Source organism: Onychostoma macrolepis, chromosome 17, assembly GCF_012432095.1.
Source record: "Onychostoma macrolepis isolate SWU-2019 chromosome 17, ASM1243209v1, whole genome shotgun sequence".
Classification (NCBI taxonomy): Eukaryota; Metazoa; Chordata; class Actinopteri; order Cypriniformes; family Cyprinidae; genus Onychostoma; species Onychostoma macrolepis.
In genome coordinates, this window is record NC_081171.1 from 22614928 (window position 1) to 22630172 (window position 15245).

A 15245-nucleotide genomic window follows, 5' to 3' on the forward strand; every position below is an offset into this window, starting at 1 on the left:
CAACATCTAACAAGCATAACTGGCAATAGTGCAGAACTCTGATGCAGTCTACTGTGAGGGTCAATTAGTCAGCTTTTAATTACACTCTCTAGCCTCTGGTCTCTCATACCGACACACACACACACAATTAAATTCACCACTCATGCCCATTCTGAAAAGCAAAAGCACTTTTTTTGACCTTCGGTTTTGATATTAGACATCAAAGTGTCTTTGCAAACTGTGGAACAAGATCAGTGGGTGTCATATTCATTTAACTGCAAAGTATTATGGATAACTTACCAACTTTGACATGACCAAAGCAGAAAATGCACCCATCGGCTCCATTAACCACTGATTGAATAACTTCAGCCACTGTCCCTGAGCAAACTTCAGCCTGTGGACAACAATTAAATAATCAAAACTTGTCTGACATTATAATAAGTTAACATGTGCATCATATAGCAAATAAGCTATGAATAAAGTCAATGGGGTCCATAATACTTACACATTAACACACATTTAAAAAAGCAAAAACCATGTAGACAACAAGATGTTTTTTTTTAAACATGTACTATATAGCAGTTCCCAATGTAGAATAAATAAAAAATGTTTCCCTTTTTTTAAGGGTAACTATACTGTACTGAAGAAAATGTTTATTTTAAATTCTAAACAACTGTGCACACCAGAGTCTTAATAATCGATGGTTTTTAACATTCAGTTGAGCTGTGAAATGTAACCAAATCTTTTTTGGCAGAGTAGACAGTACCTAATCTTTTCTTTGATCTGGTGATCATTGATTTATTCACTAACAAAAGAAAACCACAGAAAGCACCAACAAGGCAGATCCTCATCACAGATTCATCAGACATGGGGGTTTTACACCGGCTGCACTGTGTGGCCATAACGCTACAATCTGTTCCACTAGCCCCAGTCCCTGGAGACAATTTGGGACTGCAGCAATTTCCTCCCATACATCATAACACACACACACATTCTTACAAAAAACAGAACAACAGCTCAGTGCATTGCTAAGAAATATGTCCCTGCAGTCTCACTAAACCACACACACACAGTAGATTTGGAGGATTTACAGTTACATGACTTCACTGGCACTGAGCATTGAGACCTAAAAGCCTTCTGCTGGCCATGAGTAAAGGAACTCCTAATCGATAAGCTCCATAGATCTTGTCTTGTGCATGTGAGTTCTTCAACTGAAAATTCTATTAGTTTGGTTCCTAAGCAAAGTAAATGGCTTTGCTGTCCACTGTCCACATATGGAGCTGCATTTAAAAGTAGCATCCAAACTGAAATGGAGCCTCAAAAGTGAATGATTTGGAACATTATAGGCAGCAACTCTAATAGTTTCTATATGTGTTTGTTGTAAGCATGTTAAGCTAAGCTAACAACATGATGCTTCATTAAGCATAGAGCTAACACAAGTATTGTGTAAATGAGTAATTTTTTAATTAGATTTAACTATTTTTATCAGTATGTTTTGGTACAGAATTAAATACTGACAATCAACATTTCTCTTCACATTTGAACCATTTTTTTTTTTTATTATACTCGTCACAGAGCATACCTTAACCCCAATGCATACTTTGTTTTCCCACGTACACAAATTTCAGATGACCAAAACTAGTACAGTAAGAGCCATACAGCCAGATTTTCCAATAACAACAAGATACCTGTGTTGACAAACGTTTCCCTTCACGAAAATTAACCATGGTTTTATTGTAGTAAAAGTGTAGTAACCATGTTTTTTGATGTATTGACCATTTGTATAACCACAGTTTTACTACAAATACCATGGTTAAACTATGGTTGGTTTAGCACAACCATGGTTAATTTGTGTTTACCATCGTTTATTTGTGTTTATCATGGTTTAACTATGGTTCATTGGTTTTATTTGTAGTAATACCATGGTTAATATGCATAAGGGTTGTGTGAGGGGAATTAAGAGATACTTGCAACTCGAGTACAAATACATTTTATCAGTCATAACTTGGACAAGGCTGAAAACTTTTTATTGACCTGTGTTCTACTGACATAATGTCAAATGAAGTATATTTGATTGGTTGTGAATCAGGATGTATATTTTTGGCTTTTAAAATTTGGCCAAAATTATTTATCTAAGACCTATGGTATCTTAGAAGACACCACAATGTCCCTGCCTATCTTTGCTTATGACATATTCTGAGGCAGAAACTTATAATATCTGGCTTGTCTTATGGTTCTTTACATAAGTACTTCAAGTGACAACCTTATTAGTCTTGAAGTGGCATATCTAAATTGTTCACACTTAATTATCTTCAAGTTTCTCAGTCTCCTAAAGTTCCTCTTCCCTATTTGTGTCCATTTGTAAGCCACTTATCTTAAGATGGATCCCACTGCAGCTTTGGAGGACAGATAATGAACTGTGAATGAGCTGCTAAATATGCAAGTCTGGAATTCAAACTATTTTCTATACTTAAAGAAACAGCTGTTGGGCTCATACTTTGAAGAATGGTGGTGTCCCAAAACAGGCCTTTTTACATTAAGCCCCTTGCCCTGCAAAGAATGTGTGCGTGTGCTTCTCAAATATCTTTTTGACACTAACAAAATATTTTCACTTCAAACCTCAAAAGCAAATGCCAACAAAATGATACCATCTTCACAGTGGCTCTTACTTGAGAGGCATCTTGGGAAAAAACAGCGTCAAAGGCAAACATCTTTGGGGCGGGCAGCACTGCTCGTCTATGCACTGAGGTGGGCTGTGTGTTGAGTGAGGGATCGTAGAGGGTCAGTTGTTTCTTACGAGTGTCCACCTTCAGGAAGGACAGGGACTCGGATGAATCCACAATCCCCAGTGATGGACAGATCCGCATCATCACTTTGACCTGGAACAAAAAGAAAAAAATGCTATTGAAGCTTAAGCAGAAGCAGATAATCTCATTGACACTGTAATATAACATTGTAGGTCACATAAAGTGGTTGATAAGATGACAAGAAATAGTTTCCATGATTCCAAAGGAGTTTAAAACACATGCCAAATTCTTAGAATGTAATCTTTGAATTCATGTTGGTTTCATATAGTTTTGAGAAAATAGTCACAACACCCAAAATTATTTTGATAAAAGTATCTGCCAAATTTATACATGCAAATGTAATTTGGTGTAACCATGAAGCAAAAATTTATTACATATTTTCCTTACATCTTGTGTAACCATGTAAGTGAACAATGTATTAATAATTGATTTAAAAAATAAAAAAAAGTCATGTGGTGTGACTTTTTGGTAAGTCACGCCACATGACATTTTACAACCTGAACATAACCTTGTTATAAAAAGGTCAAAATATTTTGACATTTCATGTTTTTCCCCCACAAATGTTAGTTTCATCACATGACTTTGATTTGAGGAAAAGTTATTCCAAATATTAATAAACATTTTTTTTTTCAAAAAGTATAATAAAGTGATAAAATTATACTGAAATTCAAAAGTTTTCTTTTTAAGATATTCACTTTTAATAGTGTTTCCCCCCTCCTTCAATATGGTATCAGGACAGTTGTATTAATCTGTTATTTCCCCCAAAAAATAATAGAATTAATTTTAATTCAGAAATTTAAAACATGCTAATTACAGAAGAGGTGTATTTAAGCCACTGTCCATATGACTTGTATTTTTGATGTATTTTAAAAATAATAAAATAATAATAATAATAATAATAATAGGCCAAAAAGAAAGAAAGAAATTATATCATTAACCCTGTATATTTAAAAAAAAAAAAAAAATGCCTTTTCAGTGGAGTAGCTGTTACTGTTTCAACAATAACTGATTTTATAAGTCAAACAGCTGAAAAAGGAAGGGAACTTTTTGCCAAGGAAAAAAAAAAAAAACTTTATCGTATCATCACTGTTGACCACACACAGAATAAACTAACAAAACCAGCCATTAACAAATAGACTGCCTGTAATACCACACATTGTCACGGTTGCGTCACGGTGCACTGCTAAGACCATTTGCTGCAAATACAGTAAAGCAAAACAAACATACTGTAAGAGAACCTCATGCCCTTAATACAGCATTCAGAGCTGCACAAAGCCACAGTATTCCACGGGTGATTTGTAGCAGAGATATAATTACAACATTCGGGCTCCAGTGCTACGAAACAATGTCTGCACTGCTGATCCTATTCCACGGCACCCGGGGCCAAGCAGCATGCCTGCGCCACAGCGCCGGCCTGGCGTGAACTCCCCCTCACCACTCCACAGGGGCCGATTACACTGATGGACATGTGCACGTGGTGAACGAATTACGCCGGCCGTGATATTGGAAATAGGCTTCCATATATGACTGGCCCCCGAATGGGACCAGCCACCCAGACACCACAGAAATGTGGGCTTGGGTTGAACCGTTGAGTTTTACATTTGTTGGCAATTTGATACGTGAGGAGAGTTTGATCCCCCTAGCGCGGCTGCTGGCTTCACACCTCCTAAACTCGGGTCTAGAAATGATGTCCCACAAGTTTCTGAGGCAATCCAAACAGTAATTATCTTGATGTGTGAAAATCTACTGACAACTTGTGCTCTGTAAGTTTTGAGGCATCTACAATAGCTTTGTATGAGGAACAGACAAAAATATAAAGTTTAAGTATGAGCATTCATAAGTCAGACTAGTTTTTGTGGTGTGTTTCGTATTAGTCAGACAACCGTCAGCGGCTTAGTAACCGATTAAGCATGTTAAATCATTGCTGGAGCCTGTTAGTGAGGGAGATCACTCTGATTGGCTGTTTAACTTAGCGAATCAGGGAACAAGAAGAAAAAAACAGAAGAAAACAAAAGCTAGCAAACAAAGTCAATGGGGCTCACAATGAAGTCTCTTCTATTTTTCATCTTCATCTTATGTGTGATGATTTTCATCAAATCTGTCTTTGATGAGCGAGATTAGTGTAAAATTTATAAAGCAAAGTGTTGCTTTTTTATGGTTAGTACATTTACAGTGATAGATCTTCCAGTTTTGCATTTTTTGAATGACAAATACAGACTAGTTCCATTTGCTGGTATGGAGAGCTTTTTCCTCTCACGCAGGTGAAGAATTTTTGTGCCAGTTGGATATATTCTTTGCGGTGTATTAATGGACAAATTTTGCACAACTTTTGGGGCCTTAGTCATTTTTCACAAAAAAACTTCCCCGTTATTCACTCAATCACATTTGCATTCATTCAAACTGGCATGTCACAACTGGTCATGAGACACGTGAGATTCAATGGCACCAAACTGACATCGGTAATGACATGTGAATGGGATTTCAGAGCTCCACTGGAGCTATTTTCAGCTTGTTCCTCAAACAAATCTATTGCATGGTTTCTGAAGACTTGGAATAGAGTGCAAGAGTCATCAGATCCACTTTGATGTTGTTTTTGTCAGTTTTTGGAGCGTGACAGCCACTGGAATTACAGCACATGTCTTGCATCCTTCTGGACAATTTGGTCATTGTGCAAGCAAAATGGTTACAGACGGCTGGGCCATTATTCTAATGCCCATAGCTTTTTATAGTTCTCCCAAAAGCTGCCAACAACTGGAGTCCATTCAGGCAGCATCAGATGCGTGTTTGCAGTTGTAGGAAGAGGAAGCTCATTAGTGAGGCTGGGATGTAATGAGTCCATTCTCAATGGGTACTTATCAATTATTTCAGCGGGCTACAGCTTCTGGCATGATGTTCTACAATCATCTCTCAGAGCAGGTGGCATCTAATCTGGAACAAATCCTCTCCATGACTATATATATACTGTAATACGGTGCTAAAGACAAACCCTCTGGACAATGAGGAGGGGTGGTGTGTAGATGGTGAACAACTTGCTACTCTTGGCCACGATCCCAATCCGAAATCCCAAATACACAATCTGTTCATAATCAGCAAAATAACCGTCGCTTTCTATTTGGGTTTGACTGGATAATGGAAATGGAGTATTGCAAAAGACTAATGGTGAGAATTCCCAATCAACAACCTTAATGGTTAAGTTAAAAGAAGAAAGCGTTTGTCATAGTGCACTGATGTGGTGCGGTGGGTGTCTGACCTTGCCCATGCCAGGGTTCTCCTTGGCCTTTGACCCCGCCCTGAGCAGACATGGTGGAGCAGGTGGAGGTGAAAACTGAAGGACAGCACTAAAGTTAGTGGGGTAGATGGAGGGCTCCTGGGGGTATACCAGTGGCGGCTGCTGCTTCTTCCGTTTGGATGACAGATTCAGCTTCTGAGCAGCCCTGAGACAACAGACAAAAATATAACACAGATTAAAAGCTTATAATATTGAGTCAAATGAACGCAAGATTTTTTTTTGTTTTGTTTTTGGTGGTTTGAGAAACAGACAGCGCTCACAAACAGTCTTCTGTCTCTCAGACCGTGTGTGCATATAACGAAATGAGTTCTTTTTCGATGTTGATTGCATTTCAATGACTTAAAATCACTTGTTTTTAAACTGCAATGTTTAAATGTTTACGCATGCAAACGATAAGTTTCTTTACCACATAGCACAACAACATCATATGAGTGTGACGATAGTCCAAAATCGAGTCTACCGGTATATCGTCCATGCCTAGATGAACTCATGACTCAGGTTATCCAATCATAACAGAGGTCATTTACATATAGATGTCTTAAAGATGCAGTGGCAACAACAGTTTGTTCGGTAACACTTTAGAATAGGGAACACTTATTCACTCTTAACTACGACTTTTCCCTCAATAAATTCCTTATTTGCTGCTTATTAATAGTTAGTAAGGTAGTTGTTAAGTTTAGGTATTGGGTAGGATTAGGGATGTAGAACAAGGTCATGTAGAATAAGGCATTAATATGTGCTTAATTACTACTAATAAATGGCTAATATTCTAGTAATATGCATGCTAATAAGCAACTAATTAAGAGACCCTAAAATAAAGTGTTACCGTTTGTTCTAATGGGTCGGGCAAAGGGTGGAAAACGCACATGAAATATAACATTTTGGTGTTCTTTGGAGACTTCAGTTATAAAAATAAAATATATGCTACAAAGGTGTGGAATGAGGTATTTTTAGCATTAAAAACAAAGGTTTCTTCAAAGCAGCTGACTGAAATCTCTCAATTCCAGTTGCTCTGTCAAAGGAGATTCCATTAAAATCAAGCCAAATCCCTTTGTCACCACAGCGAAAAATGATTTTCCAAGGAACTCTGCATGTTTTAAGAATATTCTTTTTCACTCAGACAGAGGGGTGCATGTCCGAAAACCATTTTTGGTCTTTTCCTGATTGATTTAATGGTAGCGCTTGACATTTAAAACTCAATGCTATAAAATCAGACCTGAAAGGTCAAAAGCCCCCTATCGCATTGCCAAAGTAAACACAGACCAACTCGCTCTTTCTCCACAGGCTGCCTTCCCCCTCTTTATTTCACAACTAAATAGGCACACTGTGCTCAGAAACCCTTGAAAAATGTCCTCTAAAAATGTAAAACTGTGTCTAATGGGGGTCAGCCCTGTAGTTAGCCCTAACATTAGCCATTTGCTAAGTCTGGCTTTACAGTGACCCAGTTACAGTCTGGAAATTAATCTAAAAATCTATGTGAGATGTCACTACTGGACTCCAGAAACAGTAGAAGTGGTAATAATGGCAGGTTCAAGACCTTTACCCAAGCAACAGCTACCTTCTCAACAAGCTACATTATAAGACTGAACTTTACAATTGTTCTGTTGATCGAATGAAATTTTGAGTAAAATCACAGCATGAGAGGAACAAATGAGTGTAAGTGAGGGAAACTGAAAGATTGGGAGTGAGAGAGAGAAAAGAGAAGTGAAAAACCAAAAGCTATCAAGTGACATTTTGGGGCTTAGCTCACATTAAGAGATGCATTAAGGCTGTTCTCTTGGGCTGAAGAGTAACAGTGGAGAACTAACTAAAAGAAAGCTGTCCGCAGCAGTCTTTAACTATGATCACACTAAATGCAGCAATAATCAAAAGTGAAGTACACTGAAAATCATACTCTGAACAATACTTAATGCTAAGAGCACACATTACAGTAGCACATTGGATCTCTAATGTAATTGCCATGCCACTCTCCCTTTTTTTTTTTTTTTTTTTTTTTTTTATCCCTTACACACATTTTTGAGAGCTTTTTTTATTTTTTTTAAGAAGAGTAGAATAACAGATCAGGTAATATTTGACTACACGATGTTACCTTTATGCGAATTACACTCTTTTTAGGAAAGGTTTACATTTATTGACTTTAGAAAAGGTCATGTGATTTAACTATCAAGTAAAAGATAAGTTCCTTATTTTTAATGCATGTGAGGGTACACATCTTAAACAATATTTTCAAAACTGTTTTAAAGATAAAAATAAGGTAGAAAAGTACTTGTTTAAAAATATCATTAATTATTAACTTATAAAGATAAGTATGCTTGTGTATGTCTGACATTTTACAACCTGAAATAACCTGAACTAATGTCAAATATTTTTTCTATTTTTAAAAGATGTACTGACCGTGACACAGATATTGCCTGCTTTTTTTCCTTGCAATGTTTCTGACTTATGAATGCTGCACCACATGACTTTATTGGTTGGTCAGTTGGTTGGTAGGTAGGTAAATAAATAAATAAATATTTTATTAATACATACTACAACTATTAATTACATTAATTTCAAAAATACAAGTGTCACATGGTTAAACCATTGTTTAGAGATTGCCCATAAAATGATGCTGTCAATTATTACTACAATGCAAAATTGATGGATTTAGAATTTCAGAAATTATGGAATAATTGTGTGCTAATAATGTTTGTATAACCTGTGATAAGATCAAATCAAATGAAAGTCAGGAGATGGGAAAGCAGAAGAGAACAAGAGGGAGTCAGTAAAAGCTGGGCATTATGGAGTGTGCTTGTGACAATAAATGTCTGTCTTGTCTTTTTTTTTTTTTTTTCTCTGAGACACACAAGCACTGATCATTAGTGTAGGCTCCAGCTCTTTGCACGTTCATGTGTGTGTTCCCCAGTACGTCTGGCAATTCTACACCCTTTTTTTTCTCTACCCCTCTCTGCATCACTCCATACCTCTAGAAGTGACAACCCCTCCCTTCCTCTTTTCTCTCCCTCCATTTTCTCCGCCCCACCCCTCTTTTCTCTAGCTCTGTTCGGCCCTCCGCACCAGCCCAAGAGCACACTCAGAGAACACACCGCTGGCTGATGAAATAATTATAACATCCAGGAGGAATACAGGAGCGGCCCCTCCCCGGGGATCCGTCGGCCCACAAGAAGATGCAAGTGTGCGTGTGTGTGCCTGTGCCTGCATGTGTACAAATAGATGAAGGGGATTGAAGAAATGTGTGAGTGATGCATTTAGAAAGCATTATGAGTGAAAGACAGAGCAATGAACAAGAAAAAACAGAAAGCAATGGACAGAGAGAGGGTGAATCAGACAAATCAAGTTTTTGTGTCTGATGTTATATACATATGTTTATCTTGTGAAATAATCTTTAAGAATGTTAAAAATCACTATAAATATTAGAAATAAAAGAATAATGAACTGAATTTCTTATGGCAAAATTAAAAAAAGAAAATAAATGTATTTAAGATTAAAAAATGTAGAATACTATAAGATGACATTTATAATAAGTTTGACCAGCAATGTGAAGTAGTATATGATGAAGATATTATGAAATAATAGCTATAAAATAAAATAAAACATTTATTTAAATTGATCTAGGAATCTAAACAAATAAATAGAACGAATAAATAGAACAAACTAATGTATTTATTTATTTATTTATTTTAAATAAAATAAAAAAAAAATTTTACTTTAGGGACTTTTCATTGAAGAAAAAAAAATTATAGCGAATGAACAGAATGGATATTATGTTGTTATATATTCAATCAAAATGCAAGTGATAAGTAGGCGAGGTTTGAAATTAAATGCTTGTACAGTAATAAAGCAATTCATGAATCCACAAAAACAGCTCAAGCATTCTCAGCACGCACACCTGTACACTAATGCTGAAATTAATTACTTGTTGAAGCACACATGCTCTCTCACTCCCTCTCTCTTTCATTCTCTCCATCTCCTCGGAAAAAAAAGCTTGCTCAGTTCATGAATGGAGAGCGGCTATAAAGCACACGTCCATGTGCTTGCACTTTCTACTTGTCCACCTGCTCAAACTCTCTGCAGCACACACACGCTATGCTAAACAAACATGCTTTGACATGTTCCACAGACAAGGAGCAATCCATATCCCAAGTATGTATAAACAATCAGACAGCAGCCTTTGTAGAGTTTGGCAGGTGAGCTCAGAGGACGGAGCAAGAATTCCTGGCGTTAAGACGGGTGTGTTGCAACTGACATCTATGGGTCAAAACCTGCTGCACCCACACACACACACACACACACATAGAAAAAGCTTTAAAAGTACTCACACTTCTTTCCAATCCATCATCTAATGTACTCACAACTCATAGCCAGAACGACGCAGGCTGGACTCAAAAAAACGGTACTGTCTGTGTGTCCATTCCCACATTTTGCCATCAAAAAAGAGTGATTCAAAAACAAACTAGTTACAAAGTCACTGCAAGTGCTTCTCCAGTAATCACTGCCCATTCTCAGTGCACAAACATCTGCAGATGATGGAAGTTTAAAGTCATTACAATTATATCCAGAACTTTTCTTCTTCACATTCACGTCTTTGCACCATGCAGCGAGCACCAAACCACTAGTACTTCTCTCTGCCTTTAACGCTCTCTCTCCCTGGAACAGTCTGTATCAGTTAGTCCATTCCTTGTGTCAGGCATCCTGGTCCTTTTTGTCATCTATCCCTCTTTTTATCCGTCTCGCAGAAGAGAGGAGCTGGAATCCAGCAGTCAGGATTCGCCTCTTGCTGCCGGAGGAGTGCTGGCAGCTGCCCTGCACTCAAACACGCGCACGAATCCTCCCTCTCTCTTTCTTTACACGGTCCAGCCCCTTTTCACTCCCCATGGCCAGAAAAGGAATCAGAGCTTTGCGATCACTCAGTCGCTTGCTCTCTCGCTCTCTCTCACTCACCCTCACACACACACACACACACACATGCCCCTTACTGCATGAATTCTTCATGTGTGAAGGGTCTCTTTTTTATTCTACCCCAGACTTCAAACAGATTTGCTTAGTATGTGCTGCATGCCTGTCTGTTTGTCTATGTGTGTGTGTGTGTGTGTGTCTGCTTTAGGTGTTTTGTATGTCTGTGGAGAAGAGTGTTTGTTGTTTTATGTGTGTTTAAAAATATATATATTTTTCTGGTAAATAAATAAATAAATATTCCTTGCTTTGGGGATATTCAGATTATTTATTTATTTATTTATTTATTTATTGATTTATTTACTGTGCATAATGTATGTGTGTGTGTGCTAAAGATATATGTATAAAAAATATATTTGTATAAATGTTTCTAATGAATTTAGTCATCTTGAAAATAAATAAACAAATAAATAAATACCTTGCTTTAGGGATATTCTGATACTGTAAAAAACTTTTTCTGACCATGAATATGTTTGTTTTATGTAAATAAATCAATAAAAGCAGGGGGGAAATATAAACAAAAAAAAGAGTTGTGTGACGATAGGGTGTTGTTATGCAGTTGCAAGTCACATGTTTGATTGGTTAGAACAGTAATAACACACTTCTCTTCAACAAGCTGCACAATTTGAGGTATAATTCTATACCACAAACAATATGGGTGGAGTTACACGCTGAAGGTTAATTCAGAGTGTTAGGGGTTTGTTCAAATTAGCCTTAGCGAGTGCCGCTAACAAAAGAAAAATACAGGGTGCGAGGAAGTGTGTTTGTCCATGTCCTGCACCTGTGTCTCCGTGTGTGCTGAAAATCTCATTAAGTGTTTGCATTGTGACAAACATAATTGCTCCAACGGGTGGGATAAAGCTATTAATTATTGCGGACGTGAAATAAGCACACAGCATATGCTAGGTGTGCCGTTGCATAGTGTGTGTTCAGGTGTAGAGAAAACCAAACATCTCTGGGCGACCACCACTTTAAAATCATATTCCAGACACATACAGTGCTTAGAGATGCCCTTGGCCTGTGGGTAAGGGCAAGATGGGGGGAAATCAGCAGCTGGAACAAGACTAAGCTCTTTATGTGAGAGAGATCTATTCCCTAAACTGCTAATTTGAGCTGAGGAGCAGGAGTGAGACAGAGAAAGAGAGAAAAGGAGAGAGAATGTTTGCGAGAGACTCGTTTTCTGTCAGTTTGCAGCACGGCTCACACACCAGCACCCCCCTAACACACTGCCCTACATATCAACACAGAGCTCAGACTCCCACTGCCGCCCACCGCTAGCCAAGAGACGGGCACAATCAAAGCCCCCTAGGTGCACAGACTAGATGACTGAAATTATGTACTCTGATAACGCTTTAAAAGGAAAATCCGTCTTGCTGGAAAGATGTTCTTTGGCGTGGGGTGAAAAAAACCCCTACAAAAAACAGCACACAAAAGCCTTGATTTGCAACATGAAAGACAATACTACATTTTAAATGCTCTGAAAATAGAAATGTTCCCACGTAAATTCATCATAAATGACCATTAAAATGTTCTGAACACCTTATTTTTCTCTTAATTAAAATAAAATTTGTACATTAATAAATAAACATGTTTATTCATATTAAATCACACTAATTCTGTCTGTCCTTAGATCTTAACTCAATACTTCATTAATCAAAAAAAAAAAATAATAATAATTATATATTATACACACACAAAAACAGGTGAAATATGGAATTCAGAATTAAATATATGAATTTTGAATTCAATGTACATACTATATACATAATACATTAACCACATTGTATTTTTAAATTTTATTTATTTGGAAAAAAAAAAAATTTATATATGCAATAAAATATTGAAATGAATTTCAATTCAGTTCAAATCATATTCATTTGTATAGCACTTTTCACGACACATAATACATTAACCACATTGTATTTTTCATTTTTAAAATTAATTCATTGTTTAATTCATTTTTAGAAAATAATATAGAAAAATGTCAATAAATATATGCAATAAAATATTAATTTTAATTGCTCACAACTAATGAATCATGAAAAAAAATCATGATAATCGGAGAAAAATACATATTATATTACATAAAATACATATAAAATATTTATCTACGTTAAGGATAAATGGGTATAAATAATTAAATAAATAAATAAATAACCTATACTGTATTTTGATCTTTATTTGAATTAACCAATATGTATAAGTGATGACAGTATGTTTTTTTTTTTGTTTTTTTTATCTAACAGGATTTATGGATATCGAGTTATATATTACGGAAATAATGAAATATAATTCCATCTTACATTAGGTGTTGTCCCACTATTCGAGAATCAGTGAAAGACAAGATCAATCAGTTTCTCCAGCTCTCCTCAACAAACAGCGCGGAAAACATGTACAAATGGCTAAAATAAATGGCATACATGGTTGTCAAGTGATATAAAAGTTGCTGTGAGCTTTTGTTGAAATCAGAATGGATTTGAGTGTGTGTGTGCATAGGGCTGGGGGCTGAGGAAGGGGATTTTGAGTGTGTGTGGATGTGTGAACCAATGCACGTACCATGCCTGGCTTGCTTATCTACTGTTGTGAGAGCCAAACCATTTGGCTTGTTGTCAATAATCTTTGCAGACGGCCTTCTCTGCCTTTCAGCTTTTGTCAAATTAGAAAGAGGAATTCCTCAAGCCGACTGAGTCATTAGCCTGTAGAGCCATTAGCTTGTTGTAAGGATTTCTGCCTGTCTTTCTCTTCGTCCAGATAGCCGTTGTAGCTAATTGCCACGTTGGCCCTATTTACCATCCTTGACATTTCTTTTATAGTAACAAGGTCTTTTTTCTTTCTCTTGACAAAGAATAACAAAGCTACGGACACTATGGATCACCGTGAGTGATATCAGACTACATTATTAACGTTTCCATACCCGTATCTCCAACTATCATCCATCACTGTAAGATCAGCAGGTTGTTTACAACAAGCAAATGTGCTTTTTTTTTTTTTATCCTTTTATGGATGTTTGTTTGATGTTTATTATCAATAATAATGTTTTTAATAACTATCAATGTGAAGAAATAATCAAATAGGCCTAGTATGTTTATGGTTTGCCATAAACCCTGATAATCAGAACATTCAATGAGTAACAACCTCAACTACATACATTTTCCAAGATGATCTACATTATGAAATTAGAGCCAAAACATATCAAGTGTTGATTAGTATTGGAAAAACAAAAACAATATCCAGTAGAACTGGCAATAGTAAGTCTCCTATACCAATGAAGGTGCATTTAGGCCTTAATAACTTACTAAAGTAATGAATGTGCCAGTCAAGGCTTAACATCTTCCTGTGATTAAGGCATTATGACATCATGGGCATCGAAGGATGATATCACAGTCTTTCACCCACTGGCCTGAAACAAGATTTAGTAGTCAGGTCAAAAGGCTGAGAGCAGAAACTCATGCGTCACAGAGAAAGCTTTCAGCATCCAACATGATTCATCAAGTTATTGCAACAGTTTGCAGTACAGTAAGAGGGTTGAGTTTTCAAGTAGTCAGACTCCTAAGATTATATATATTAACACACCCCACGGTTCATTCTAAACTAAATATGACTTTATTGCAAAAGGAAGATGTTTAGCAGAACTTCCAAGCTGATTTTTTCCATACAATGAATGATGAACATGGATTTCTCTCATAGTTTCTTCAACATTTACCTATTACTCAGTGGCTACTGTTTAAAAGTTTCTCCTAGCCATAATAAGAACCATAGATGCAACATAAGACATGTGAGACAGGATTTCTTTAAATAACCAAAGACACATGGAGTTGGCTGTACAGTAACCAGGAGTCTTAAGTTTCTTTCCCACGGAAGTAAGGAACGGTGTTGTGACAGAATAAAATCCAGAAAGAGTATGTGAGAAAGTGATGTTGGCCCACAGCTGCACACTGACTGAAATGATCAATCACTTGAATATCATTCTTTATACCTTCTGCAAAATACTTTCTCACAGTATATTTTAGTGCTACAGGGTTTGATCACAAGTGCAAAGCAAAAATCTCAATCTACAGGAGGTACTAATTACAAAAGTAAGAAAAGAATAATCTAAACCTCATTCACTGGAATAATTAGACGGACAGTCCAGATATTATTTTGTTGTAAGCAGTGGGAAAAGGGGGGCTGCTCTCAACCTCCATTACTAAACACTTCCTTGGAGCACTTCTGACCTG

The 15245-nt window shown here is 36.7% G+C and overlaps 1 protein-coding gene across 4 annotated transcripts in view; it reads right to left on the minus strand.

Moving 5' to 3' along the window:
* kif26ab (kinesin family member 26Ab) overlaps positions 1 to 15245 on the minus strand; it is a 96891-nt gene that overhangs the window by 14023 nt on the left and 67623 nt on the right. For 3 of the 4 annotated variants that reach the window (XM_058749696.1, XM_058749693.1, XM_058749695.1), the window contains exons 5-7: positions 6037 to 6220; positions 2649 to 2858; positions 280 to 373 (exon numbers count right to left, since the gene is read on the minus strand). In XM_058749696.1, coding sequence (XP_058605679.1) covers positions 280 to 373; positions 2649 to 2858; positions 6037 to 6220 — 488 coding nt within the window. Of the gene's footprint in view, positions 1 to 279; positions 374 to 2648; positions 2859 to 6036; positions 6221 to 10394; positions 10864 to 15245 lie in introns of those variants that run through there. The other variant, XM_058749697.1, reaches the window with a different exon arrangement.